Below are 27,521 nucleotides of genomic sequence, written 5' to 3' on the forward strand. Positions count from 1 at the left end.
TTAATTTCTAAGATAATTTATTCCAATCTCTCTCTCTCACATCTCACCCTTCACACGTTCCCGGTCGAGGAGGGTTTATGGCTATTTTTTATTGGATTTTAATTGTTTTTATAGAAAAATACACATGCAAATAATATATATACTCCAGCGCTGAACATTTCATGTTGGAAAAATAATATTAATAATAAAGAAATGAAGGAGGATTTGGGAAAGACCTGAGTGGAGACAGAGACAGGGAAGGCCATGGGGATGGGATGCTCCAGGATGCTCCAGGATGCTGAGCTGCTCATGGTGCAGCACATTTTATCCAGCAGGAAGGTGTTTATTGGGATGAGGGACCAACATCATCCCAAAAAAAAACCCTTCTCCAATAACTCTGCCCAGGTTTGGGAATGGCCAAGGAGAAATTGGTGCTGGATTTGTCCTTCCTACAAAAGCCAGCGTGGATCCCATCCCCAGCAGCAAGGGAAGCCCAGCTTAGGTAAAAGCATCACTTTGATGCTTGGAAATGACACCAGAAGCCAAGAGCTGCATGGAAAAAATATCCTTTTCTGCTGTTTCCTGTGGGATACAGCTGGCAGCACAGGGAAAATGGATTGATTGAAACCTGGGCTCGGGTGTTTCGGGGTGATTTTTTTGGGGTTAAACTCTATTGGACCTTGGGCTGGGGGGGTTCTGCCCCTGTGGGCTGCTGCTTGCAGAGGGGAGCAGTGGTGTCCCCAGCAATGTCCCTGTGTTCCCAGCAATGTCCCTGTGTCCCCAGTGATGTCCCCCTGTCCCCAGGAATGTCCCTGTGACCCCAGTGTTGTCCCCAGAGATGTCCCCAGTGATGTCCCCCTGTCCCTAGCAATGTCCCTGTGTCCCCAGCGATGTCCCCAGCGATGTCCCCGTGTCCCCAGCCTCTCTCAACCACCCTGCCGAGGTCCAAGGGATAAAACAGAGCTGCTGCCCCTGGAGCAGAGCAGGAGATGTCCTTTCCACAGGGTTATTTCAGGTTTGATGGATGAGCAGCTGGAGCAGGAGGGGGCAGAGAGGAGCAGCCTGGGAAAGGAGGACAATTAATCTGCTGCCACAGGACGCCAGGAGGCTTTGGGAAATGTCACAATCCAGCAGCATCCCGACACTGGCAGGGCAGCAGGGAGAGGGATGAGGTCTTTTGTCATCTCCTCCCGAGCCAAGCAGAGCTCCTCTGCCTCTGCCTGCAATCCTGCCCAAGGCCATGGCTTTGTTCCTACTGATCCAGGCTAATGACATGGAGCAAACTGCTGTCCCTTTGCCCCGAGGTACAAACCCACACGGGCAGCACAGCGAAGGCTTCCCAAGGCAAGGATTTCCCTCCAGCTCCCAAGGAGGGTGGCAGCAGCAGTTGCCAGCCCCACCTCTGTCCTCTGCCCATGTCCCCAGGCAGCGGTGACACCCCTGGAGACACCACAGAACCTGAGTGGCGGCTGGGTGCAGCCCCAGCTCCTGGCTCTGCTCCCTGCCATCACCTCCTGCATCCCTGGTGCAGCTCCAGCATCAGCGAGGGCACTCCAGCAGGGAAAGGCAGCCTTGGATCCCTCTGGCTTTACCACCAGAGACCTCATCGTGGAGGGGCTGCAGCCACAGCACCTGGGGGCTGCACAGCCACACTCCTCCTGCTTTCCCCTTGGTGTTTTGTTTTGCTTTTTAACCCACCCGATTCACTTTTGGGACTGTCTACTCCGACAACAGAGGCGGGAGGGTCTGGCGAGGGCGGGGGGCTGGTTGGCTCCTATGGCTACAGGCTGCCCTGGGGGCAGCTCTGGAGTTTGATGGGCGCTCATGCAGGTTTTATTGCAGCTCGTGGGTGCGGTTTGGTTCGCAGGTAGCCCAGCTTCAGTCTCAGGTAGCCCCGGAGGTGGGTTCCTCTCCCCTCCCCACCTGCCCAGCCGCCGTCTCTCCGCCGCCGCGTGCCGGCCGGGCGGCTACTCCGTGGCCATCTGCTCGATGTGGTCACTGAGCAGCTTGTATTGCTCTGGGGAGGGGAGAGAGAAGGGCTCAGGGAGGCTGCCCAACCGCCCCACCCACGCTCCATCCCCCCAAAATCCCGGAAAGGGGCTGCACACCCCCCGGGCTCTCCCCACCTTCATCCAAGTTGCCGATGGTCGCCTGCTTCTTCAGGAAGTCACTGCAGAGCTTCTTGTTGAGGCCAAAGGCCAGCATGTTGTGGATGAAGGTGCTGAGGGAGGACAGAGATGCTCTGGGTGAGAGAATGGCCAGGCTGCCCCTTCCTCCCCACACCCTCCTCTCCCTCCCCACAGCCCCTTGCAGCCATGCTGCTCAGCTCGGTCCCTTTGGGTATCCAACAGAAGGGGCAGGAGCAGGTCCCAGGGGGAAGCAGCAAAGATCCTCTGCACCATAAGGGATGTCTCCAGTGGGGGAACAGCTGGGAGGTGACCCGGGGGGGACAGTCCCCTGCCCTGCTCACCCCAGCTGCCCGAAGGTGATGTTCTCGTTGAAGCGCAGGCTGTCGTCGCGCTCCTCCTGCGTCATGTGGCACCACTTCTCCCTGCGAGGAACAAGCCAGTCTGGCACATTCTGTCACCACTGTCACCTCAGGACCCCCTGTCTGCTTCCTCCCACCCTGGGCCACGCTGCTGGAGGATGGGAAGGCACCGAGAGCCCCTTGGAGGACAGGGAGGCACCGAGAGCCCCTTGGAGGACGGGAAGGCACCGAGAGCTCCTGGGTGATGGATGAGCTCACAGCATGGAACCATCGGCACAGCTCTTGCCCTGGGGCAAAGCAAGAGATGCCCCAGGAAAAACCTCGTTCAACCTTGGCTTTGCCTGGAAAGGCCCTGATTAAGAGCTAAGAATATCATCGATCCCTCCAGCGCGGAGCTCACCTTCAGTGCCACCGTGGGCACGAGGAGGAAGCAGGGGATGGCCATCCCAGCAGCCCAAAGGGTGACAGGGGGACACCAAGCCCCTGTCCCTCATCTGCAGCAAGGTTCCAACTCCCCAAATCCCGACCAAGGTGTTCTCCAAACATACCTCCCCCTCGGACAGGGCGGGAGCTCCCACACCCCTCCCCACGGCCAAAAATGCCAGCGGTGCGCTGAGGGTGCCCCAGCTCCCCTCTGGCTCCCTGCAGCCGCAGCTTTGCCTTCAGGGATGGAGGGGTTTGAGCTCTGGGGGTTTGCAACCAGCTCTAGGCAGAGTCCCCACCCCGGGAATAAAGCCTGTGCCACAGGGATGCCACTCGGGGTGGTGGCAGCAGGGCTCCGTGCATGCATGCCAGGGCAACTGCAGCTCCACGGTGAAGCCAGCCCCTTCCCGAGAACCAGCTGAGGTTACAGCCAAGGATAGGAGGAGGAAAAGCCAGGAAAAACAGGGATAGGCAGAAGAAAAATGGAGGAGAAGGAAGAGGAGAACACCAGGAGAAGAACGGACACTTGGAGCTGGCCGGAATACCAAGCAGGAGAGGGGAGCTGTGCTGGGGGGAATCTGGGCTGGAGGGGATCTCACCCCAAATTCGGTGAGGCTGGCTCAGCCCCGGTGTGGCTGGAACTGGAAGAGGATGGGTGCTCAGCCAGGCTGACCCCACAAAGGGAGCCAGTCCCCATAAATCACCCCAGCCCCAATGTGCAAAGCTGCTGAGCTGAGCCCGCAGCCACCAGCTCGCTGCTCACAGGGCTCTGCAAATGCACACAACGTGTTTCATGGGAGGTTTTTTTTAAAGAAAAGAAGGTGTAATTTCTCTCAGATAAAGCTTAGGAAAGCAAATAAAAGCCACAGCCAAATGCAGAGGCTGAAAGGAGAGGGGAAGAATTGAATTAAGAGGCTTTGAAATCTGGAAGCAAAACTTCACAGACCCCACTGGCTCACTTACAGAAGAAGCATGTTTGTAACTCCTTCTTTCCTGCCTTTTTATGTTTTGGAGGGAGGAAGAAGGGAAAAAAAACATTTTCAAAGTGCCCCCCCAAAAAATTTGGCTGTGTTTCTGGCTTATTACAGGGGAATAACATGCCTGGGAAGGGAGAAAACCCACATGTGGCTCCACTCAAAGCCTTTGATCTTCACACTGGCCCAGCAGGACAGGCACAGCAGTGAGGAACCCCCTGGGCTGTGGGGTTGTATTTTGGGCTATCCAGGGAAGCCTGGCTGTGCCTGGAAGTGCTGAGAACTCTCCATCCACTCCTTCCTCCTCCAGCAGCAGCAGCAGCAGAGTTTCCTCCCCGCACAGCAAACCCCAGCAGTGAATTTACACCATCCCTCAGCCAGGACATTCCTCAGCCACGCAGAAAATTCACTGCCAGGCTTCCGAAATTCCTCATCCCCTTGCTAATGCCATCACCTGGAGGGATTTGCTCCCAGATCCCACACTCCAAGAGATCACTGACTGTTCCCAGCTCCTGGCCCCGAGGACACGCTCCCAGTTGTGACATGCAGCCCTCCATTTGCAATTTTAATCTTGTTAAGGGACGGCAGCAGAAAAGTGCATTAAAAATGGAAAAGGAGCCGCTTTTCCAGCTGGCAAAGGATCCCCAGCACCTCGAAGTGGCAGCAGAAGCCAGGAGCAAGCAGGAAGGACAGGAGAGGGGGATGCTTCCTACACAAAGAGACTCAGTTCGTGCCCAAAACCTGCCCAGAGGGATGTTCCCAGTGAAATATCACAGCGTGAATCCATCCGGGCTCCTTTGTAAGAACCACATGAAAGAGGAGCCAATCTAAACCCCTCAGGCCTTTTGGGAGGGTGATGCTCAAACCTCTGGCAGCTGCTCCTCCTGCATGGAGAAAGGGCCTTGCAGAGCCCCCCAGGACATTTCCCCCCCTCCCCAGGGCAGGATCTGGACCTGAAGGGAGCACCCTCGGCCTGTGGGCACTGAGGAAGGACAGGGACAGACACACCTCTTCTCCTCTTCCTCCCCAGGGTTCCCTCTGGAGCGGCGGCAGAAACGGGCCGACAAAAGTGGCGCGTGAAAAGGTCATGCAAGACACGGGGACGGAGGGGAACGGAGAGAGGAAGAGATGGGAGAAGGTTGTTAGAGGCAGAGAGAGAGGGAAGAGAGAGAAAAAGAGGAGTTTAGTTCGGATTCCTTCCCCCCTCCCCTGCCCTCCCCACCCAGAGGAGGAAAATCCTAAAGGCCGCCCCAGAGATGTCCTGGGCACCCCATCACAGAGATGGCCTCAGCCCCATCCCTGTCTTCTTCTGGGCATCTGCCATGGCCAAGGACCGACCTGGAATTCCAAAGCCAGCCCCAGCCACGTGCTCCCTGCAGGGATTTCAATCCCCAGCCCAGCATCCCAGCTCACTGCAAGGATTCTGCATCCTCTGCAGAGGGCTCAGGGGGTCACCACCAGCTCCCAGCCCCCCGAAATGCTCAGGACACTCCAGGCTGCAGCTCCCAAAGCTCCTTTGTTAGCCAGACTTGGAGGCTGGCTCAGCCATCAGATTAACTGGGAAAGGCACCGGGAGCAGGGAGCAGCTGCCGGTGGCGTCTGTCCTTGCCAGGCATTTGCTGCTGCTAATTTGGGGCTTAATCAAAGCAAATGCAGCTCTGGTTACACTGCTGCTCAAGAGGCTCTTCCCGTGCTTGCTTGGGAGGAAAAAAGGGAAGCAATAAAGGGGAAAACAGGGATTGATCCGAGAGCTGAGCCTGGCACAGCACCCCAGGGTGCCAGCTGCAGCTCAGCTCGGGGTTTGGGGGGGGACACAGAGGGGGCTGGCTGTTCCAAAAAAGGGGTGGCTCAAGGGCTCCCAGGAGAGCTCAGAGCCTCAGGCACTGCACAGACAGCGAGAGGCGCTGGCTGGGAGTGGGAAACTGCTGCCAGGAGAGGAGGGAGTGCCTGGAGCCCTCACGCAGCTCCGGGGTGCAGCAAGAGATGGGCACAAGCTTGGTGAGTGTTTCACCCACTCCTGCACCCCCGACACGAGCTGCGCCTTCCCTGGCAGGTTTATCCCAATTTTTGGGGCTGGCAGTGCCACCATTCCCAGCTTCTCTCCTTGCTGGCTGCAGGTTGTCCCCTCTGGGGACAGCTGGGACATCCCCTCCATCCACACCACCCCTTTGATGGCTGCACCGAGCACCTCCCAGACCTGCTGGCAACATCAGCACCAACAGCCTGAGCCCTGCCTGGGATTTCTGGCCACGTCGCTAGGGTTTGGTTCCTCCAAAAATGCTGCACAAGAAGAAGAAACCCTTCCCAAACCCCCGCCAGGCTGCAGATCTCACCAGCACAGCCAGTGCTCCCGGCAGGATTGCAGTGTGGGATGGAAAGCAGAGCTTTTCCCCAGGGCTGGACAAGCTCAGGGCTGGTGGGAGGAGCTCCCTGGGGGGCTGGAGGGGACACAGAGTCTCCTTTTCCCACAGGGACGGGTCCTACCTGGTGGTGGGGGACCTCTTCCTGCGCTCGCAGTGCACGGCGTCGAAGAAGGCGGCGTTCCAGAAGCGGAGGTTGTGCCTGCGAAAAAATGTTGGGAATGGCCACTTGGGATTTTATAATTGGGAACCACAGAGTGCCCAGAGCAGCTGGGGCTGCCTCTGGAGCCCTGGAAGTGCCCAAAGTCAGGTTGGACACTGGGGCTTGGAGCAATCTGGGATAGTGGAAGGTGTCCCTGCCATGGCAGGGGTGGAATGGGATGGGATTCAAGGTCTCTTCCAACCCAAACCATTCCAGCATTCCACAATCTCACCCAATCTGTCCCTCAGCCCTCCCAGGGACCAGGGTGGGCCAAACAAACCTGGCAGATTTCTGGACCAGCCCTTTGGTGGCTGCAAACACACTGCCATGAGCACAAGGGACGTGCCAAAGGGGCACTTGTCAACATCTGGGGCACTTTTGAACATCTGGGGACATGTGGCCAGCAGGACAAACCCCTCCCCAGGCAGGAGCCCACTCGCCCAGGGGCTTTACCAGATGGGCTGCTGCTTGAGGTGCATGTACAGGTAGATCTTCTCCCCTTTCTTCTCCTCCTCTGGGCTCTGCAGGGACACTGTGGGGACACACAGTCACACGCCAGCACCTGGGGACTCCCACCTTCCCACCCAGGTGTGGATTTTGTGCCCGCTCCCAGCCGGGTGGCTGAGCAGCCGGGATGGGTTGCAAACCAAACACGTCCTCTACACATCCACAGCAAGGGGAAGAGGAGCTCTGAGTGCCCTTGGAGGGCAGGGATCAGCCCTGGTGAAGGCAGGGATGTCCCAGGAGGATCCTGGAGGGACTGGACCACTGCTTTGGGAGCACACACAAGTGCTGGTGCACCACCAAAGCCCAGAGGCAGTGGGTGCCCAAACCTCTGCAGCCTGTGACACCGAGGACAAGATCCTTGAATTGGAATTTCAAACTCAGCCCCAGGGAATTCCAGCTTTTCCAACCCTCTCTCCTTCCCCAGGGGTGCCTTGGCCATTCTTATTTCAGCTGTGCCGGCTGCACTCACCCGTCTTCTTCAGCGTCTCCTTTGGTTTGTCTTCACCTTCACTGTGGCACAAGAAATCAATGTCAGCTCCAAAAATCCCGTGCAGCAACAGCCCATGGCCCCCTGGCAAAGGGACCCTCATTTGAAAGACCCCCTGATCCCATGCCAGCATCCCCGGGGACAGGAAGGTGACAAAGAGACGGTGAAACAGTGATGTCCCTCAGTTCAGAGATGATGCAGAAGATCACGGAACTCCACGGCTGTCCCAGTTTTGAGACAAATCAGGAGGAACTGGGACAGTGGCCAAGGGAGACAGGACTCCCAGACCATGAGGTGACAGTGACTAAAGCAGGGGACCAGACTGTGCCCCACGGTGGCCACACAGCCCTGGCTTGCTCCCGGCACGGGTGCCTGCCCAGCCCCCCTGCCCACCCGTGGGAGTGGCACCCACTCGCTCTTTCTGCTGGCAGGACCCTTCAGTTTGGTCTCCAGGCCTCCAAAGAAGCCCTTGACGTTCTCTGTCTTGGCCGAGGTGTTTTTCAGCAGCCTCTCTGCAATGTCCTTCTTCTCGGCCAGCCAGGTGTTGGCTGACTTCAGGTAGGAGTCGATGCTGCCCGTGGGCTTCTCCTTGGCCTCCGAGGGCAGGGCCTGAGGTTTCCCTGGGGAAAATGTGCCAGGAGCTCAGTGGGCTGAGTGCTGCCAGCTGCTGGGGACCTGCATCCAGCTCCACCGTGCACCGCCAGGAGGTGGAAACACCCAGGATCCCATCCCAGCTCCTGCAGGTTTTTAGTTTTATCCCCCCCACTCCCATTTTGGATAGAAAACCCAGCCCCCCGTGGAGGAGCAGCCATTGCACACCCAGCAATAAACCGAGGTGCTTCTGGGCTGGGGTGTTCACATCCCACCCCCAGGGGCTGGGGTCACCTGGGGGTGGCCACACGCAAATATTCCTGGCTGGAAGCGAGGACAAAGCAGCATCACCACCCCAGCGAGGAGTTCTGCCACCTTTGCATGGATTTTGGGCTCTTTTCCACCTGGGCCACCCCTCCAACGCCTTTCCCATGCACAGGACACATTTCACAGCAGCCCCCAGCACCAGCAGAGCCTCCCCAGGGGCACAGGCTCCCTTACCTATGTAGTAATAGGTGAAACACATGGTCATGAGGTTCTTGGCTGGGCTGAAATCGTCCATCTGGTGACACCTGACACAGAGGGAGGACACCCTGTGATGGGAGCCTGATGGTTTTTGTTGGTTTTTTTTTAGTTTTTAAATTATTAGGTTAGCTTAGAGATTTGAGGCTTCGAGGGAGAGGAACATTAGGAGCTAGGTAAAGATTTCTAAAAGAGGCTCTTATTTTGATGTCATTGTTTAGCTCTTTTTATTTTGTGATGTTTAGGGGAAAGAGCGGGGTAAAGAGAATGAACAGGAAACGTTAGGGGTTTATCTAGGCTTTGGACAGGGAGGGCTTTTTGGCTCTCTGCTAACTTTGCTGGGGCTGGAAGGAGGAGACCAGGATTATTTAATTAGAGTTACAGGGGTCTCGGGGAATGCGGAAAGGCACAGCTTGAGCACAGCTGTGCCCTCAGGGCTTTTTGGGGGTTCCCACAAAGGCCCAGGGTGCCCCCAGCACTTACTCAAAGAGCACCAGGGCGAAGGACTGCATCAGGCGGTAGAAGGTCTGCTCCGAGACACACCTGGAGTTGCAGCGCTGCGGGGACAGAGCCCAGGGTTCAGCACAGGGACCCCCAAAACCCCCACCACGGGCAGGGGAAAGGAGCACCCATGGCTGGGACTCCCCTCAGACACAGCCTTGTGCCTGGCTGGGTTTTGGTTTTTTTTTAGGGAGTAGGATGTGTCTGAGTGCTGGCGGGATTTAATTCTAAATAAAACGAGTGAATTCTCTCCCACGCCGCACTGTTTAACCGCTCGAAATGAATTTATTGGCTCCTGTATCTCCTTCTGCTGTGGTTGCTCGCTTTTCTTGAGTCCCTGCCTTCCAAAAATACTTCTCTGGGATATAAATAAATCCCCCTGGCCTGAGGCAGTTCCAAAGCCCACGCAGGATCCCTGCTGCCTCCCCACCTCTGCCCTTACCTGGGCGCTGACGTATCTCGCAAACCACTCCCTGCCCTTCCCGTTCTCACTGCTGCACAGCTCCCCAAACCTGGCCTTCTCCTCTTGCTCCAAATCCTCTCTGCAACAGGGAAGAATTAAAAAAAAAAACAAACCATTACAGCCAAGGACGTGTGCTGCACCCCCCCAACATCCCTCTTGGCATCAGCATCCTGGTGCAGGTGCTGGAGGAAGGCAGAGGAAGAGGAGGGGAGGAGCTTCCATTCTGTCATCCCTCTGAAACGTGGATGAAAAATTAAACCTTAGCATTTTAATAAGGATTTGTAGGGAATGGGTATGTTTATTTATAGCGTTGGATGTACGTGGGGACTTATTGTCCTTCAATGGACACGCGCACTTCTGAGAACTCTCGGTCATTTTTCATTACACTTATTAATTTCTATATGCATAGAATTTTATAATAGGTGAATGCATATTTATTTTGCTGATTTCACTTTACACTTACAGCTAGTTATACTTGTATTTAGTTTTTGTTAGAAAGTACAGAAAGAACTCTTGGGTCATTTTGCCTTTTCTGTTTCAAGGCTCGAGGAGTTTTTTTAATTTCTTATTTTTTAGTGTGGAAATTTGCATTTTTTTCTCCTTAGCTGGGGTAGTTGTTAGTGCTGCAGTTACTAGACTAAACAGCATATTTAGCAAGCTTAAAGTGGTACATTTTACTTAAATCTAAATGGATTTAAGTAGAATGTACTCGCCTTGTGCTGCTCTTTTCTTCCTCCTTCACAATCACAGAATGATGAGGTTGGAAGAGACCTCTAAGATCATCAAGTCCAACATACACCCTAACACCACAACCAGACCATAGCACCAAGTGCCAAATTCAATCTTTCTTTAAACACATCCAGAGATGGTGATTCCACCACCTCCCCAGGAAGACAATTCCAGTATTCCCGGGAGGGAAAGCAAAGGCAGAGGGAGAAGGGAAGAGCCAAGGACGGCATGAGCAGAAACTGAGCTCCAGGGACAGGCACGGAGCCCCAGAGCACAACCAAGCCCTGCCGCTGCTCCTCACGCTCCGCTTGCTGCACCCAGCCTGACACGGAGCCGCGGAGCCGCGCCGGGAGCTGGGGGATGCAGCGCTGGGGGCACAGCCAGGGGCTGCCCCAGCATCCCTGGGCACCGCTGGCATTCCCACGAGCATCAGTGGGGACAGGAGATGGGGACAGTGAGCCCCTGGCACGGGGAATGGCGGCAGAGAAGAAGGGAGGGAAGCTGAGGGTGGAAGTTGTGGCCAGGAGAGAGGAGCGCGAGGCGAAAGCCACATCCCGCTCAGCACCAACAGCGTGGAGGGGAAGGACACAAATTGCTGCTCCGGGAGTGGGAAAGCAGCCAGATCCACGCCCATCCCCTGGGGTGACCCTGGGCCTGCTCGCTCACCCCCCGGTGAAGATCTTCTCCACGTAACTCCGCATGAACTCCCGGCGCTCGGCCGCGGCCTCGTCCCGCGCCGACTCCGTGCTGTGGCTGGAGGAGAAGGACTCGTTGGAGGAGGAGCGGCGGTAGCCACCCCAGTGCTGGGGAGAGTCCCCCATGTCATTCTCGCTGTCTGCTGACTCGGTGGCATCGCTCTCCTCTGCCGCCACCTCCCCCGTGTCCCCGAGGTGGCCGCTGTCGCTGGGAGCGGCGGGAGGAGCGGGCTCTGAGCGCTCACAGGCGGGTGTTTCGCTGTCAAAGTCAATGAGGTTCCCCACGGGCACGTCCAGAGGGGCCTCCATGGCTCTCCCAGGGGACGTGGCAGTGCTGGGGACACTGGCTCCTCGTCCTTCTGCGCCTCACTGGGGCGTTGAGGCCATCGCTGGCAGGACGCTGGCTAAGGCGGGCAGGACCTCCTGGGTGGGCACAGGCTAGCACAGGACATCTGAAAGACACAGGGAGGACAAAAGTGAGGACAGGACCCCAGGGAACCACTGTCGGAACTCAAAATGTCCCTCAGACATTTTTGGAGGTTCTGGGCCCAGGTCAGAAGCATTTGAGACCCTGGCAGGCAGCTGGAAACAGCTGTGATTTTGGGTTTGAATATGGAATTATTTACCAGCCTTGCAGGAAGAACAAGAAGTCATAAAAGTTTAGATATTAGAGTAGAAGTAGTCACAAAGTAGAGGGAAGAATTTTTGAGTGCTGTACAGGGGGGTTTTGGTTTTGTACATGGGGGTCAGAGGATTTAAGATGGATTTGGGATTTGGGCCTGTCCTGTCCTCCCTCTTTCTCCTTCCTCACCTCCATGTTCTTGGTGATGTTGGCACTCACAGATTGGTTTAGAGTAGAAAGGCACCATTTAATATATGTAATAGGCATGGGGAAAACTGCAAACATGTAACACGTAATGTACCATATAAAAGATAGAAAAGCACCATTTAATATAGGTAATAGGCATTGGGAAAACTGTAAACATGTAACACGTAATGTGCCGTATAAAAGATAGAAAATCACCATTTAATATAGGTAATAGGCATTGGGAAAAACTATAAACATGTAACACGTAATGTACCATATAACAGACAGCAGCAGCCCTGGGCAGGGGGAGAAGAAGCAGTCGGAGTCAGAGAGGATGTCAGGGTGTGTGTGTGCCTCTGCCTGAGCTGTGAGCAAACCACAGCAGCCCAAGGAGAAAATCTTTTAGATAACTTGCAATAAACAACCTTGAGACTGAACAACAAGAGACTGCTGAGCTTTTTTTTGGAAGCATGGGTTGGAGGAGAGACTTTTCCACCACACTGAGCCACCCCTGACCTAGAGGTGAGCTCCAGCAAACCACCACCAGGGAGCTTGGGCAAAGCCACCACCCACGATGTCCCCAGGATGTCCGTCAGCAGTGGAGGGACAGGCAGAGCTGGCTCCTCTCCAGCAGCCACGTGAATCAGCAATCCCATGGAATGCTCACATGCTGTCGGCACCGCTCGCGAGGGTTTTCCATCCTTCAGCCCAGAAAAGGGACAACCAGTGAGCCTCAGCTCCATATGTCACATTTGGGATGTGACATCTTGTGGCCTGACGGGCAAAACTGGGCTGGCAGGAGCCAGCAGCTGGCAGGACACTGGTGGCTCTCCAGGGCAGCTCTGACATCCTCCTGTCCCTGCCCTCCCTCGGCTCACGGCTCTGTCTGACCCCGTTTGGAAATGGGATCATCTCCGGGGTGGAGCATCCTGGAGTTGAACACAGTGACTTAGCTGGGAATGGGAAGGGGATGCTGGACACGACAGGAACTGCAATGGGGTGAGGACACAGAGCTCTGGACTGCAGTTAAGGGGTTTTGGCACCTCAGATCGCAAAGGTCCTGCAAAGGAGGTACAGAGAGCACAGGGATGGGGATGGACTGGGATGCTCTGGCACATTCCTGACAGTGCTGCAGCAAAAGAGGCAAAGACAGGGCAGCCCTGAAGTTGCCCCTGTGCCAGAGAGCCACTGATGTACCCACTGAGGGTGTTTCTGCCCCAGGAGGGTCGAACTGTAGTGTCTGCAACCCAACAAACACTGCAGCATCGGGCACAGGTGGGACAGGAGCAGGGACAGCAGCACAGGTGACAGGTAACAGTGACAAAGCCAGGCCAGCACTGACACAGCCCTGCTGCCTTCCAGGGAACTGATCCCAGGACACAGGCAAGCACCCCCAGAGAAAAATCCCCCAAAGGACTGATGTCCAGCTCATCAGACAAACAGGAGTTCAAGCTGAAACCAAATCTGACGTGTTTCACCAAGCACAGCACAGTGGGAAAACAACCCCTGGGCTGCAGGAGCAGCCATTCTTCAGCATCCTCTTCCTCCTCCTCCTCCTCCTCCTCCTCCTCCTCCAGGGACCCTTCGGGGCACCGGACAGTGAGAGAAACACAGCTGGGGGGAGTTTGGATCCAGGAGCTGGGCAGAGTTTGGATCCAGCTGAGGAGAGTTTGGATCCAGGAGCTGAGGAGAGTTTGGATCCAGGAGCTGAGGAGAGTTTGGATCCAGGAGCTGGGCAGAGTTTTGATCCAGGAGCTGGGCAGAGTTTGGATCCAGGAGCTGGGCAGAGTTTGGATCCAGGAGCTGGGCAGAGTTTGGATCCAGGAGCTGGGCAGAGTTTGGATCCAGGGACAGGAGCAGCCCAAGGCTGCGGCACAGCAGGGACTGGCAGTGTTCCCATGGGGATCAGCTGCAGCCTGGCTCTGTGCCCCTGGCAGTGTGACCCATCCCAAACCACCCCCCCAGCTGCAGGGACTCCATCCATCCATCCATCCATCCATGCATCATCCATCCATGATCCATCCATCCATCATCCATCCATCATCCATCCATCATCCATCCATCCATCCATCCATCCATCCATCCATCATCCATCCATCATCCATCCATCCATCATCCATCCATCCATCCATCCATCATCCATCATCCATCCATCCATCTATCCATCCATCCATCATCCATCCATCCATCCATCCATCATCCATCCATCTATCCATCATCCATCCATCTATCCATCATCCATCCATCCATCCATCATCCATCCATCATCCATCCATCCATCATCCATCCATCATCCATCCATCTATCCATCATCTATCCATCCATCCATCCATCTATCCATCATCCATCCATCATCCATCCCCACTCCCACAGCAGCTCCAAAGTCCTTTTTGGCACTGATGGAGAGAAGGTTCCAGGGAGTCCTCAGAACCTCTTCCAGTACCTAAAGGGGCTCCAGGAGAGCTGGAGAAGGAATTTGGATAAAGGCATGGAGTGACAGGACACAGGGAATGGCTTCCCACTGCCAGAGGACACAGCTAGATGGGACATTGGGAAGGAATTTTTACTCATGAGGGTGGTGAGGCCATGGCACACGGGAAGGAGGACTTGGGGCTCGGCCCAGGAGCCCCAGGGAATGCATCCTGCTCACCGGGGAATGGAAAAGATTTAATCCCTCACCGACCAGCTCATGGTAAAGCCCTGCCCTTGAGTGAAGGCCACCAAAGGTGTCCCAGGGTGCTGGCAGCTGCTGGGGGTGCCCAGGTCCCCAGACACCTCCAAAAGTTCTCAGCACAGAGCCCAGAAGAGCTTCAAACCCAAAACCAGCTGCAAAACCAGCCCTGTCCCCACCCCACAACCTCCTCGTTGCTCCAGCAGAACAAATCCAGGGAAGGAGTAGCCAAAATACCAAACGAGAGCCTGAGGTGCCAAAACTGGCACCTTCCACTGATGGACATCAGCACAGCTGCACATCCCACCAGTGCCCAGGCACAGCCCAGGGGTCCCATTCCTGGCTGGGTCAAGTCTGAGAGAAAATGAAGGTTCTGGAATAAACAGGGATTTTTAGGCTGCTGGGGAGCCTTGGTACAACACCGTGAGCTTCAGCATCATCCTGAAATTCAGCAGCTCCTGGGCTGACTTTAATCACAAAGCTCAACCAGACACGTGGAGACACCAGCCCAGGAATAAAAGCCATGAATGTGCTGAAGCCACACGTGGGAATGGCACAGGAAACCCGTGGTGCCCTGAAACTTTGGAAAATGCCTGTTTTTACTAAAAAGAAAAGCTGGGGTAGATGTGAATGATTCCCCTATAGCTGCACATGTGTGCAAGCAGCTTTTATCCGTGACCTGCCCTTGAATCCAGCACTCCTGGCTGGATCTCCCAGCACCCCTAAGCCCTGCACGGAGTTTTCCCTCGGGGTTTTTTCCAGGTGTGTCGGGTGCTGAGGTCAGGTCGATTCACACCTGGCAGTGGGATCCAAGCCCAGTTTGCCGCAATGGAAATCCCAGCGGGGAGCAGGATTTGGCCAAGCTGTCTCCCAGCTTTCCTCTCTCTCCAACCCAACGCTCTGCTCCCAGCCTGTCCCCAGAGCTGGGTGACAAACTGAGATAATCCCTGTTATCAGTTCGGGCTGGGGGTGACTCCCACACGGTGACACAGCTCCAACCCACACACCGTGCTCCACCCTGCAGCTGTCAGGGATGACTAAAAACTGTAATTAAAGCACAGAAACCTCTGGCTGCTCCTCTGTCAGAATCTGTGGCATTGATGATCCCGAGATTGTAAAAGTCTCTGTCTGTCAGCCCCCCTGCCAAAGCAGAAGCCAGAATTGGTCTGTGCTGGTTTCCAGGTTGTTTATTCTGTTTATCTCTAACATGTTCTGCTGCCCTGCCCAGCTCTGTCCTGCAGGGCAGCGTGTGGGGCTCTGCCCTCAGTGGGATGTGACAAACATTAAATACCAGAAACTCCCTGGGCTGCATTTACAAGAACGTGCCAATATCTGTCACCTACGTTGGACAGTGTGTCCCCAGCCTGAACCAACAGAAAAATGCCAACACCACAGTGAGACATGGAGGGCATGAAGAAGGAGAAAAAGGACAAAGCACACCCAATTTCCTCCATCTTGTCCCCTTTGGACCCCTCATCTAGAATCCTAAAATTTTACTTTGGCACCTGTGCCACATTTAATTATTACTGATATCAAACACTCAGAGCTTGTAATTCATCCTGTAAGACTGAAAACTCTTTTCATGGACAGAGATCACAGCCAGTGTCTCTGGGGGCTCTGTCCAGGGGGTTCCTGACCCCTGCCAGGGTCCCAGGGCAGCCAGAGGGAAGCTCTGGATTCCCACACTCCTCTTGGCCTCATCCCTGCAGCCTGGCACCCAGACACGGAGTGCAGCAGCTCCGAGAGCCCCTGGGAACACTCAGCTCCGGGAAAGGGGAAAAGCCACAAGTGATGTTCTTGCAGGATTTGTCTTGGCAGCCCAGAGGAGACAGCTCTGCTCCTTTGAACAGAGCCAGAGCTCTGCAGAGTCCTGGCACTGCTTCCGTGCCCAGGGCTGCCTGCATCCCGCTGCTGTGCGGGGGTGAGGGATGCTGAGCTGGGCAGCCCCTGGCCCTGGCCAGGGCAGGGTTTGTGCCCTGTGCTGCAGCACAAGGGATTCCAGCACATCCCTCGCCTCTCTGCCAGCTGTGCCAGGGGACAAATCCTTCCCAGCCTGCAGGAAAGGGCTGAGCATGCTGCCTTCTCCCAGCCCACGTGCTGCTGCCCTGCAGAGGAGGCAGTCCCGATGGAGGGGGACACGCCGGGAGGAATTTTTGGGACAGGCACGGGGAGTCGCGGCTGCTCGGGGGCTGGCAAAGCGCCGCTGCTCAGCGCTGGCACTTCTCCACGCTGCGGCCCTCCGTGGAAATCCTCCCTCGTCCCATCCACCCTGAGAGCTTGCACTGCCCTGGCACGGCTCTGACACGGGTGTGCCACCAGCTCCTGGCGCTGGCACTGCCCACGCAGCCACCGCACCCACGGCTCTGACACGGGAGTGCCACCAGCTCCTGGCGCTGGCACTGCCCACGCAGCCACCGCACCCACGGCTCTGTCCCAGCCCGGCCGGGCTCTGCAGGGGCACCCTGGGCACGGCTGAGTGCGTGCCAAGGAAAACTCCCCGTGCCTGAGGGAACAGGCTGTTTCCTCCCCGGGAACTGGTCAGTCTTGTTCCCTCGTGTTCCTCCCCAGAGCAGAACACGCCGGCCCCAGGGTCACGGCTGCAGACCCGTTCAGTGCCAGATCCCGAAACTCATCCTAAACCCGGAGGTACCGCTCGGATTTAGGTATTTGCCCCCCTCCCAAGCGCCGCAGCTAATTTAAACACGCAAACCTCCTCGTTTAAACGTATCCTGGGATTTTGGAGAGCCGGAACTGCTCCTCGCTGGGCTCGCCCGTTCTGCTCCCGGGGCCGGGATGCGCTCCCGGCTTTATCGGGGAGGTTGTGCCCTGCAGCGCTGCCCACAGCCCTGCAACTTCCTAAAATAATTCCCTGGATGCCACGGGGGTGCCTGAGAGCCCAGCTGGGCTGGCACAGGTGGGGCAGAGACCGCACGCACTCGGTGCACGCCAGAGTCAGCCCCCAGCCCATCCTGAGCCGCCAGCGGGATCCCAATCCCGACGAGGGAGGATTTTTGGCGTGTGATGTGTGTAGGACTGGAGGATTTATTCCCCGGCATCACCTCCCCTCCCAGCCCCAGTGCCGGGGCGCTGCTGCCTTCCAGGTGGATCCTTCCCCTTGGCAAGCCCGGCTTTAGCTCGCACGGAGCGCCCACAAAAGCATCACCCAGCCCTTCAACCGGAGCCATTTCCCGGGAATCCGAGCTCCCAGCTTGCCCTGCTTCCCGGAGATCCTTTTCCTTTCCCTCCGCTGCCATCAGACACCAGATGGCAGCTCCCCATTCGCCTGCGCTGGCGAGGAGAATTAAATGTCCCTGGAATAGCCCCGAGCTGCGTACGCCGGGCTTTTGTGGCGAGCAGCGCCTTCTCCTTCCACTTCCCAGCGGCACAGCTCCCACACCCCCCTGGATCCCCAGGGAGCCCCAAAACGGGGCTGCTGCTTCTGCAATTCCCATTTTTACCTGGCAAAAATTCGTTCCCGGGGGCCGTACCAGGCTGGATTTTGGAAGTGAGCCCCTCGAAAAGCACACGCGGGGGAATGGGGGGAATGGGGGGGTGGGGGTGGATGTTTCCATGCCCCGGCCACCCTCAGCTCCCCATTCCCACGGGAAATGCTGCTCCCAGCCCCTGCTGGATGCAGCCTTGGGTGCTGGAGCCTGGGAGGACGCGGGGACCCTTCCCGGGGAGGGGATGGCTGCGTCCCCCTGGATGTGCTGAGCTTAAAGCCAGCTGGAAAAAAGCGGGGTGTCACCCCCTCGCTGGCAGAATACGGGGACAGAGGAGTGATTAAACCCCATCCCAGCCCAGACCTGTCCCCAAGCGGGGTCACCGCGCCATCCTCATCCTCCCTCCTCCTCCTCCTCCTCCCTCCTCTGTCGCCTTTTACCTGCAGCCGGGAGCCTCGCAGCGCCTCGGCTCGCCGCTGCCCCAGCAGCATCCAGCCCGGGGGTGGCCAGCGTGGCCAGCACGGCGGGGAAAAGGCGATGGAGGCGACGTGGGGACGCCGCTCTGCCTCCTTCCCTCCCTCCCTCCGTGCGGAGCTCCGCGGTGCCCACGCGCGGCTGCGCGCACGGCGCCGGCAACGGGACCCGGCCAAAGCTCCCGGTGCCACCCGGCCACGCTCCGGTGGCTCCCCAGAGCCTTTCCCCTGGCACAGAGCCGGCCTTTCACCCCGCCAGGGATTCCCACGCCGGGCATCGCCCCCCCAAATCCGGCCCCTGCGCGCCCCGCGTTAAGAAAGATTGAGAAAAATTAGGTAGGGTCCCCATCCAAGGGGGGCTCTCCAGAGTAAGTAGCTGCACAGGCAAACGTCCAAAATATCGACCAAAATGATGTGGGGTCCCCCATCAAAAGGGGGGTCAAATAATCTTAATTCTCTGCATGTGCAGGTATCTAAAGTATCAAGCGAAATAAGGTGGCGTCCCCATCGAAGAGGGATTGTCCAGCCCAAAACAGCCCCTCCAAGCCCCTGAGCACCCTGAAATTTGGGATATTAAGCAAAATTAGGCATCATTCACATCAAAGAGGGATTCTCCTGTCCAAACCAGCCTAGGTCCTGGAACATGCAGATATCCCAAATATTAACTAAAATAAGGTGAGGTCCCCATTAAAGAGAGATTCTCCAGCCCAAACCAGCCTAACTACCTGCACATGCAGATATCCCAAATATTAACTAAAATAAGCTGGGGCTTATTTTTGTTTAATATTCCAGGTGTTGAGGTGCTTGGATAAGGAATTTTTGGGCTGGAGAAATAAGCAGGATCCCCATCAAAGGGGGGTTTTAGGCCCTTTTCCTCACCTTTAGCTGGTTTTTACGCCTCCCCAGCACTGAGCCCCCTGAGGACTGTGACCATCAAGGTGACACCTCCATCAGGGACAGGGTGACACTCCCATCAGGGGCAGAGTGATGTCCCCATCAGGGACGCAATGACATCCTCATCAGACACAGGGTGACACCCCCATCAACTCAGGGGAAGCAAGTTTTGTGGAAGTTGCTGAAGAATTGGGTAATTCTTTGCCTCACACCCCTGAGCAGCAGGAACAGGCACAAGGGCCAGGGGAGGAGCTGGCAGATCCAGGAAGGAGCCAGGGTTTGATGGAATCCCTGGAATCTCAGAATGTCCTGAGCTGGGAATGACCCACAGGGATCCTCCACCCGTGTGGCCCTGCCCAGACCCCCCAACAACCCCCCCCGTGCCTGGCAGTGCCCAAATTCCCCTGCAGCTCTGGCAGCCTCGGGCTGTGCCCATTCCCTGGGGAGCCTGGGCAGTGCCAGCACCTCTGGGGGATTCCTGAGATCCACCTGAGCCTGCCCTGGCCCGGCTCGAAGTCACACAGAGGTGTCAGAGCTGCCACTCACTTCCCACTGTGATGTAAACTCCTGCCGAGACAACAGCTCTGATAAAACCCCAAAACTCTGATAAAAACCCCAAAATTCTGATAAAAACCCCAAAGCCCTGATAAAAACCCCAAAATTCTGATAAAAACCCCAAAGCCCAGGCCCTGTACCACCAAAGAGGGGCAGCTCCTTTGGGCAGGGCCGTGCCACCAGAGCCAAAACACCCGGAGAAGGACAGGGACAAGAAGAGGCTTCAACACCTCCGAGCCACTCGCAGCAGGATGAATTCATTTGCATTCCAAAGAAACCACCCAAACCCCCCAAAAAATAGTCACCCTCACCCCAAAACGATTCACCCTCACCCCAAAACAACTCACCCTCCAGCACCTCAGGGGCTCTGGGGTTTGGCTCGGCCCCCAAGACGAGGAAGATGCCGGGTTCCTGGTGCTGATGGATGCTCCAAAACCCTCTCCCAGCCCTGGAGCTGCTCCCTGGGCCCTCAAACCCAGCACAAGTGAGCGTTGCCACACCACGGATGGTTGTGACACAGCTGCTAAAAACCTAAATAAGCCGCTGTTGTGGTTTGACACTGGCACAATGCTAGTGCTCTTTATGAAAATGTAATTTCTCAATCGAACGCCGTGAAATGGAATTGAGCACAGAGTAAAGCGGGCTCAAGCTTAATAACAGGAAAAAACTTTGTTAAGCTACTATCATAAAAGAAAAAGAGGAAGGAAAATAAATATACTCACTGATCAGAATGAAAACCTTGCAAAGTATTCTTCCTCTTATTGCCTAACTAATAAACTACAGCGAGACACGCTCTGGACCTTAATCAGGTTTTTAATTTTAGACAATTGATGCTTAGTCTATTGAGGGAGACAGAGTCTCTCCTGTGCTGCAGACCTTCAAAGCAACACGGCTGTGACACCCTGTGTTTCCATGTCACACATGGCACTGCCCAGAGTCCTCCAGGCTGACCCTCTGCAAATCCCTCCTAATCCAATCTTGCTCATGGCATTAAGTTGGTCCCTCCCATACTGAACACCCTTGTTTGCCCAGCTCTTGGGAAAATCCTGGTTTTTCTCAGCCTTGATGGAAGCTCTGATGCAGAAGTCAGCAGAGCTTCCTTCTCCTCGTGGGTGGAGGGGTTTGGGGTGGCATTGCCAGCTCCACACCCCGCTGGCACATCCCCTGGGTGCCACAGGGGCACGGGGAGCCTCCCTGTGTGCCAGCCTGACACAGCCACGAGTGCTCCTTGCCTGCATCCCTGTGCTTTAAACCAGTTTTCTTCACCTTGTCCCAACACAAGGGAAGAGCTGGACAAAGATCTTCCAAATTCACCAGCAAATCACCAAGAATAAGAAGAGCGTGGCAGGCACATTCTTCTCTCTCAGGATTTTTTCATAGAGGAGCACAGAGAGAAGAAAGAGAAAACAATTTCTATTTCTGCTCCTTGTTTTTCCCATGTCGAATGTGTTTGGAGAATTGTTTCCCTGGGGGTGATTTCTTGGTTGGATTCTGGTGAGGATTGTTTGAGCTGATGGCCAGTCCAACCCACCTGGGGCTGGACTCTCAACAGAGGGTCAGGAGTTGTGAGGAGTTAGATTTGGTAGTTAGAAAAAGTAGGTTTATAATTTTAGTATCTCCTTTAAATAGTATATTAATGTATTTTAGTATAGTTATAATAAATAAATAATTCATCTTTCTGAGCTGGAGTCAGACACCAGCATTTCTTCCCACCATTTTCACCTGCATTTCCAAAAGAAGAGTGGCTGAATTCACTCCAGGCATGGCAAGCAGCCTCAGCTCAGGTCCTGCAGCTCTCTGTGGGGCTGTGCTCCTTCCAGAGGGATGGGATGGGATGGGATGGGATGGGATGGGATGGGATGGGATGGGATGGGATGGGATGGGATGGGATGGGATGGGATGGGATGGGATGGGATGGGATGGGATGGGATGGGATGGGATGGGATGGGATGGGATGGGATGGGATGGGATGTCAGTGCCAGTCACCCCTAAGTGACTCTTTTTTAACACACACCAAATCTACCCAAACCAAGCTCATTTTGAGCTGTGGGGTGCAACAAGATGCTCTTTGAGGTCCCTTCTAACCCATACACTTCCACCATTCTCTGATTTTTACTCTCCCAAGCTGCTTCCCTGGCCAGGCCCCTGGGCTCTCTGGAGGTGCTTTGTGTGTTGTTATTTCCCTTCCAGCCCCAGCGGTGACTCCTGGATCTGTGTGTGTGTGCAAAGCCCCAACAGCCCAAGCAGGGATTCACGAATTCGTCTGTGGAGGCAGCAGCTGCCACTGCAGCATCTGCCGGAGCAGGAGGGACAATCCGGGGCGCGGCTGTCACACGGTGCCCTGGATGAGCCCCTGAGGGGGAGCAGCGCAGATGCCACAATTTGGGGTCTCACGGCAGCCGCACTTTGGGCTCTGAGCCGCAGGGTCACCCTCCTCAGCATCCAAAATAAAAAGCCAAAAAGTTTCCAAACTACAACAAATGTCCCAACTTCTGCCATTCCACCCCTCCCTGCTGCAGCCCAGCCCCTGATATTCCCTGGCAGGTGGGATCAGCACCCACAGGACCCCAAAATTCCCTTTACCTGCTTCCCCCGGCCGGGGCTGCTCCCTCCGGGCAGCGGCGATGCCCAGCCCGGGCTGGCACAGCCTGGTGGCACAGGGACACTCCGGCTGGCATTCAGCGCTGCTCAAAGGTTGATTCCAGCTCCGGGGCACGAAGCGAAAGCCGAAGGAGGCGAGGCAGGGATGCGCCCGCTGCCCTTCCCCGGGGCAGCTCCCGGCGCTCCGGCGGGACTGGAAAGACCTGTCGGTGCTCGGGGCACGGCGATGCCAGGAGAGGTGTGGCACAGCCCAGCGGGGCTGCTGTCACCGCCTCTGGGGCTGCTGTCACCGCCTCTGGGGCTGCCACCCGCGCCCTGCGCCCGGCGGAGCGCCTGGGCGCCGGCCGGGTGCATCCCGTGTGATAGATTGAGGTGTGTTCTGTTCATTAAAGGGTTAAAAACAGAAAACTAAGGCTCTAAGATCAAGATGAAACTCATAGGCAAACATGCTCTTGCTGAATGTATAATTGCTCAGCAAGCCAACACCAGGACCACCACCCAGCCTTTATCACAGGATCACCAGGAGGAATACAGCACCCAGCCTTTTTCACAGGATCACCAGGAGGAATACAGCACCCAGCCTTTATCAACAGGATCACCAGGAGGAATACAGCACCCAGCCTTTTTCAGGATCACCAGGAGGAATACAGCACCCAGCCTTTATCAGGATCACCAGGAGGAATACAGCACCCAGCCTTTATCACAGGATCACCAGGAGGAATACAGCACCCAGCCTTTTTCAGGATCACCAGGAAGAATACAGCACCCAACCTTTATCACAGGATCACCAGGAGGAATACAGCACCCAGCCTTTATCACAGGATCACCAGGAGGAATACAGCACCCAGCCTTTATCAGGATCACCAGGAGGAATACAGCACCCAACCTTTATCACAGGATCACCAGGAGGAATACAGCACCCAGCCTTTAGCACAGGATCACCAGGAGGAATACAGCACCCAGCCTTTATCAGGATCACCTGGAGGAATACAGCACCCAGCCTTTATCAGGATCACCAGGAGGAATACAGCACCCAACCTTTATCAGGATCACCTGGAGGAATACAGCACCCAGCCTTTATCAGGATCACCTGGAGGAATACAGCACCCAGCCTTTTTCAGGATCACCAGGAGGAATACAGCACCCAGCCTTTAACAGGATCACCAGGAGGAATAGAGCACCCAGCCTTTTTCAGGATCACCAGGAGGAATACAGCACCCAGCCTTTTTCAGGATCACCAGGAGGAATACAGCACCCAGCCTTTAGCACAGGATCACCAGGAGGAATACAGCACCCAGCCTTTAGCACAGGATCACCAGGAGGAATACAGCACCCAGCCTTTTTCAGGATCACCAGGAGGAATACAGCACCCAACCTTTATCAGGATCACTGGGAGGCAGAGCACGGCCTATGGAACTGTATAAAAGATGAACTGAAATCTGTTGGGGTTGCAGCAGTTGGTGGAGCGGGGATTCCCCAGTCACCCAGCGCTGTTTTTGCTTTTACCTTGCTGTGATTAATAAAATCCTTGATTTGTCTAAATGTGTGGTCAAATTTATCACATCCCGCATCCCAAAGAGGATCCCAAACCTGTTTCTCCCCGTTTCATCTGTCCTTGAGTCAAGCCGGGCCTGGGGGCTCCTGATGGGACTCTCAAATGCTGGAGGAGTAACCCCAGTAATCCCCCATCCCAAATCCAGAACTTCTGGCATGCCCTGAGGCAGCTGCTCCCAGTCCCCATCTCCCACTGCAGCACAAGCAGCGCAGCCAGGGGGAGAAAATGTGGGGAAAGTGGGGGGAACGCAGCTTTATTTCTCCCTGACATTTAATAACCTTTATTGTCCTCTGAGCTGCAGTTTCCCATTCCAAGAACCGGCAGCACGGCTCATTTTCCTCCAGGCTGGAACAGCTTTGGAGCCTGGCAGCTGCCCCCGTCCCCTCACCCTGCAGCACAAACCCCAAAAAGTTCCAAACCAGGAGGAAACGGGGGTGGCCCTCCCCGAGCTCCCTGTGCTCCCTGCTGCATCCCACAGCTCCGGGCTTCTCCCCGCAGCATTCCCAGGCTGGAATTTCAGCACTGGGGGTGCACAGGAGGTTCCAGAGGCACAGCAGAGCACCGGAGGCAGAGCAGGAGCCACTTCCCAGGCACGGGGGAGAGGCTCTGACAACTCGCAGGAGGCAAAAGGAGGAATTAATGGCGCTGCAATTCCCACTGCCTCCATCGTTAGGGAAGGGAAAGGCATCCGAGCGGCCTCACTCGAATGCACAAGGTAATTTGTTTCGGATTTAATGTCATCCCGCTTCCTGGAGATGGGAAAAGCCTCTGCTTGTATCCACTGTGCCCCGGGGAAGGTGGAGGCAAAGGAAGGGGGGATTGGAGGAGTTTGGTGGAGGGAAAAGCTCAGCTGGGGCTGCAAGAGGCTGAGACCACCGAAGTGAGCCATCACCCTGTCGTGGTTTTGGTAGAGTTGTGTGGTAGGAAGAAAAAAGTTTCAAAACGTTTTCATTTTAGATTTTTTGTGTGTTTTTCTTTTTTTTTTTTTTTTTCCTTTCATAGTAATAGCAATTTAATAAAGTTTTTTTTTTTTCCTTTGCTATTAAGCTTAAGCCTGCTTTGCTCTGCTCTCAATCACATTTCACAGCGCTCAGTTAAAAAGTTGGATTTTCACGGGGGCGCTGGCATTGTGCCAGCGTCAAACCACACAACACCCCCAGGAGCTGCTGGCTAAAAAAAAAAAATGCCTCAAATCCACTCCCCGTGGAATATCAGTGTTTTATGAAGGGTCTCAGCGAGGTTTTCTCCTGCATCACCATGCCCTGCACGGAGCAGTGGCATCACCTCACCCGAAAGCGAGTTTGGGGCAGGGCAGCAGAGGGAGGGGGGATAGATAAATAGATAGATAAATATGCAGAAGATAGATAAATATGATTATCCATAAATAATACAGCCAGGATGAGAACAGTTCTCCCAGCTGGCCGGACAACGCCCCTGCCTACGGATGGGTCCTGGGGTCAAGTGGACTGTTCCATCTCAGCCCCCAAAAGATGCAGCAATTTTCTACAGGGAACCCCATTTTTTTCTGGGATTTAATCCTCTCTTGGAGCCCTGAGCTTTGCAGGAGGAGCTCAGGATTATTTTCCCCAGCCTGACGTGTTTCCTCCTCGGGGCCTCTTGTTTGCACAGGCGGCTGCGAGCGTTTCCTCCTCCCGGAAAGCCCTGGAGGGAGCAGCCCGGCTGGGCACTCACATCCCTGACTTCCCCAGCTCCCAAACCACCTCTAATTCAGGAATCAGATCCCCTCAGCTCATCCCCCCCAAATCCTGCCGGGCTCCCCTGCACCCCCTGCTTCTGGCTTTTAATCCAAGAGCACGGCAGGGTTGGGAATTCCACTCCAATCTCCAGGTGCTGCTGCTGCTGAAAGAGAGAGAGAGAGAAATAATCAAATACAGACCTGGGAGGGTCCCACGGCGGTTAAATCGTGTTTTTTTTCCTGCGGGGCTGGAACAAGGAAGAGATAAACCACGTTTGCTCCAGAGCACAGGCAAACAACTGCTTATCACCACGTCGGCAGCCTCAAGGCTATTGCAGGGTGTCAGGAAAAGTGTCATTCCTCTCCCGGGAAAGGTTCTATTTTTGGCCCCTCCGTCACAGGGAGCTGTGGGAGAGCAGCCAGCCCTGCAGAGCCCCTTCCCTCCCCCTGCCAAACTCACCGGGAGGGACGGATTTTGGGGGAAACTGAGGCAGCGCTGGTTCAAGCTGCAGAATCACCCTAGCCTGGCTCGCAGAGAAAGGTGCAGGGAGGAGTTGGAGCCTCTTGCAGGGCCTGGAGGGGCTCCAGGAGAGCTGGAGAGGGGCTGGGGACAAGGATGGAGGGACGGGACACAGGGAATGGCTCCCACTGCCAGAGGGTGCATTTAGATGGGATTTTGGGAATTAGGAATTGCTCCCTGTGAGGGCGGGCAGGTCCTGGCTGTGGCTGCCCCATACCTGGAGGTGTCCCCAGGACAGGGCTTGGAGCAGCCTGGGACAGTGGGAGGTGTCCCTGCCATGGCTGGGCTGGAATGAGACGAGATTTAACGTCCCCACGCAACCCAAACCATTCCATGATTCTGTGATAACACAAAACCCAGCTGCAAAGGGGCAGAGCTAGGCTCTGTGCTGGATTTTCCAATGACATTTCAGTGGTCATTGGTCATTTTCAGGTTAGAAAATTGATGAATCCTGTGTCCCTGGGTGGGGAGGAACAGAAAAAGCCACAGCAGGCCCGAGCCAGTGCTGGTGACAGCCCTGTGTGGTGGTGAGAGACCACCAGGTCCTTCTGCCAGCACATTTGTGACACTCCCTGCACCACAATTCCCTTGCCAAAGAGGACAGATCCCTCCATTCCTCCCTCTCTCCCAGCCCTCACCAGCTCACCTCCCCTGCAATGCCCAAACCCGCACAGCCAGCACATGGAAAAAGCCCATTTTTGATGATTCCCTTCTGTCCAAGTGCGAGATGGGTAATTGAGGGTAAAATTCCATCCAGGCTCCTGAAAACAGCCTGATAAATGAGCTCAGCTCTTTGCTGCTTGACTCAGCTAATCCTTCAGCAGCCTCCAGACAGCTTCGATTGTATCTCCTCTCCTTGGGCTCCCTTGGACGCCAAGGCCGAGCCGTGGCAGCCGCAGCAGCCCCGTGCAATTCAGAATCTGCCTTTCTCCCTGGCTGCACCGCTGAGCAGAGGTCGGCTCCCGCTCCCGGCTTGATTTATGAATATGGATTTTGTTGGTTAAGCCATTAGGGGCGGTGCTGGAGCAGTTCCTGGTGCATCCCGCACCGCGGAGCGCCTCAGTTGCAGCGCGCCGCAGAGCGTTCCCCCTGCACCGCTGCCCACGCAGGAGGATCATCCTGAGGCTTCGTCTGTAACGCTGTAATTCCACCTGGCCTGCCTGAGCCCTCTCCAGAGGGAAACAGCCCCAGAGGCGCTGGGGAAAGGAGGCAGCTCTGCCCAGCGGGAGGAGCTGAGGTCCCGCCCCAAAAGGTTTAAAGGAAAGAGTTAAATCCACTGCCAGACCAGCAGGGACTCCGCTCCGGGTGTTTGTGGTGCTGTCCCAGCGCCTCCATCCATCCATCCGTCCATCCATCATCCATCCATCCATTCCTCATCCATCCC

General features: G+C 55.7%; 2 protein-coding genes across 9 annotated transcripts; one reads left to right on the plus strand and one right to left on the minus strand.

Moving 5' to 3' along the window:
• Positions 1-25,977, minus strand: KIAA0513 (KIAA0513 ortholog). 8 transcript variants are annotated; one of them, XM_085589937.1, is made up of 13 exons: positions 25,819-25,977; positions 10,893-11,373; positions 9,477-9,576; positions 9,017-9,090; positions 8,513-8,604; positions 7,833-8,040; positions 7,403-7,443; positions 6,880-6,958; positions 6,349-6,426; positions 4,873-4,902; positions 2,450-2,530; positions 2,106-2,200; positions 1-1,996 (listed from the first exon to the last, which is right to left on the minus strand). In XM_085589937.1, the coding sequence occupies exons 2-13, from the start codon at positions 11,228-11,230 to the stop codon at positions 1,947-1,949; spliced, it is 1,266 nt and encodes a 421-aa protein (XP_085446063.1). In that variant the 5' UTR covers positions 11,231-11,373; positions 25,819-25,977; the 3' UTR covers positions 1-1,946. The 8 variants fall into 8 exon arrangements, with proteins under 8 accessions (XP_085446063.1, XP_085446064.1, XP_085446066.1 ...); XM_085589938.1 differs by lacking the exon at positions 25,819-25,977 and adding an exon at positions 22,349-22,556; XM_085589940.1 differs by lacking the exon at positions 25,819-25,977 and adding an exon at positions 20,113-21,475.
• LOC146766447 (uncharacterized) lies at positions 22,699-27,521 on the plus strand. The gene is made up of 2 exons (XM_085589943.1): positions 22,699-22,908; positions 22,988-27,521. Exons 1-2 carry the CDS (start codon positions 22,794-22,796, stop codon positions 23,788-23,790), a joined length of 918 nt encoding a protein of 305 aa, XP_085446069.1. The 5' UTR covers positions 22,699-22,793; the 3' UTR covers positions 23,791-27,521.

Source organism: Lonchura striata, chromosome 11, assembly GCF_050655825.1.
Source record: "Lonchura striata isolate lonStrDom1 chromosome 11, ASM5065582v1, whole genome shotgun sequence".
Taxonomy (NCBI): domain Eukaryota; kingdom Metazoa; phylum Chordata; class Aves; order Passeriformes; family Estrildidae; genus Lonchura; species Lonchura striata.

Bases quoted from the DNA above. Each gene is read 5' to 3' on its own strand.
- KIAA0513 (XM_085589937.1), bottom strand. From the start codon at position 11,230: ATGGAGGCCCCTCTGGACGTGCCCGTGGGGAACCTCATTGACTTTGAC. The intron at 6,959-7,402 runs GTGAGTGCAGCC...GTGTCCCCACAG, and splicing joins GGAGACGCTGAAGAAGACGG to TGTCCCTGCAGAGCCCAGAG. The intron at 2,201-2,449 runs GTGAGCAGGGCA...GTCCTCCCTCAG, and splicing joins ATCACCTTCGGGCAGCTGGG to CACCTTCATCCACAACATGC.
- LOC146766447 (XM_085589943.1), top strand. From the start codon at position 22,794: ATGAAACTCATAGGCAAACATGCTCTTGCTGAATGTATAATTGCTCAG. The intron at 22,909-22,987 runs CTTTTTCACAGG...ACAGCACCCAGC, and splicing joins GGAGGAATACAGCACCCAGC to CTTTTTCAGGATCACCAGGA.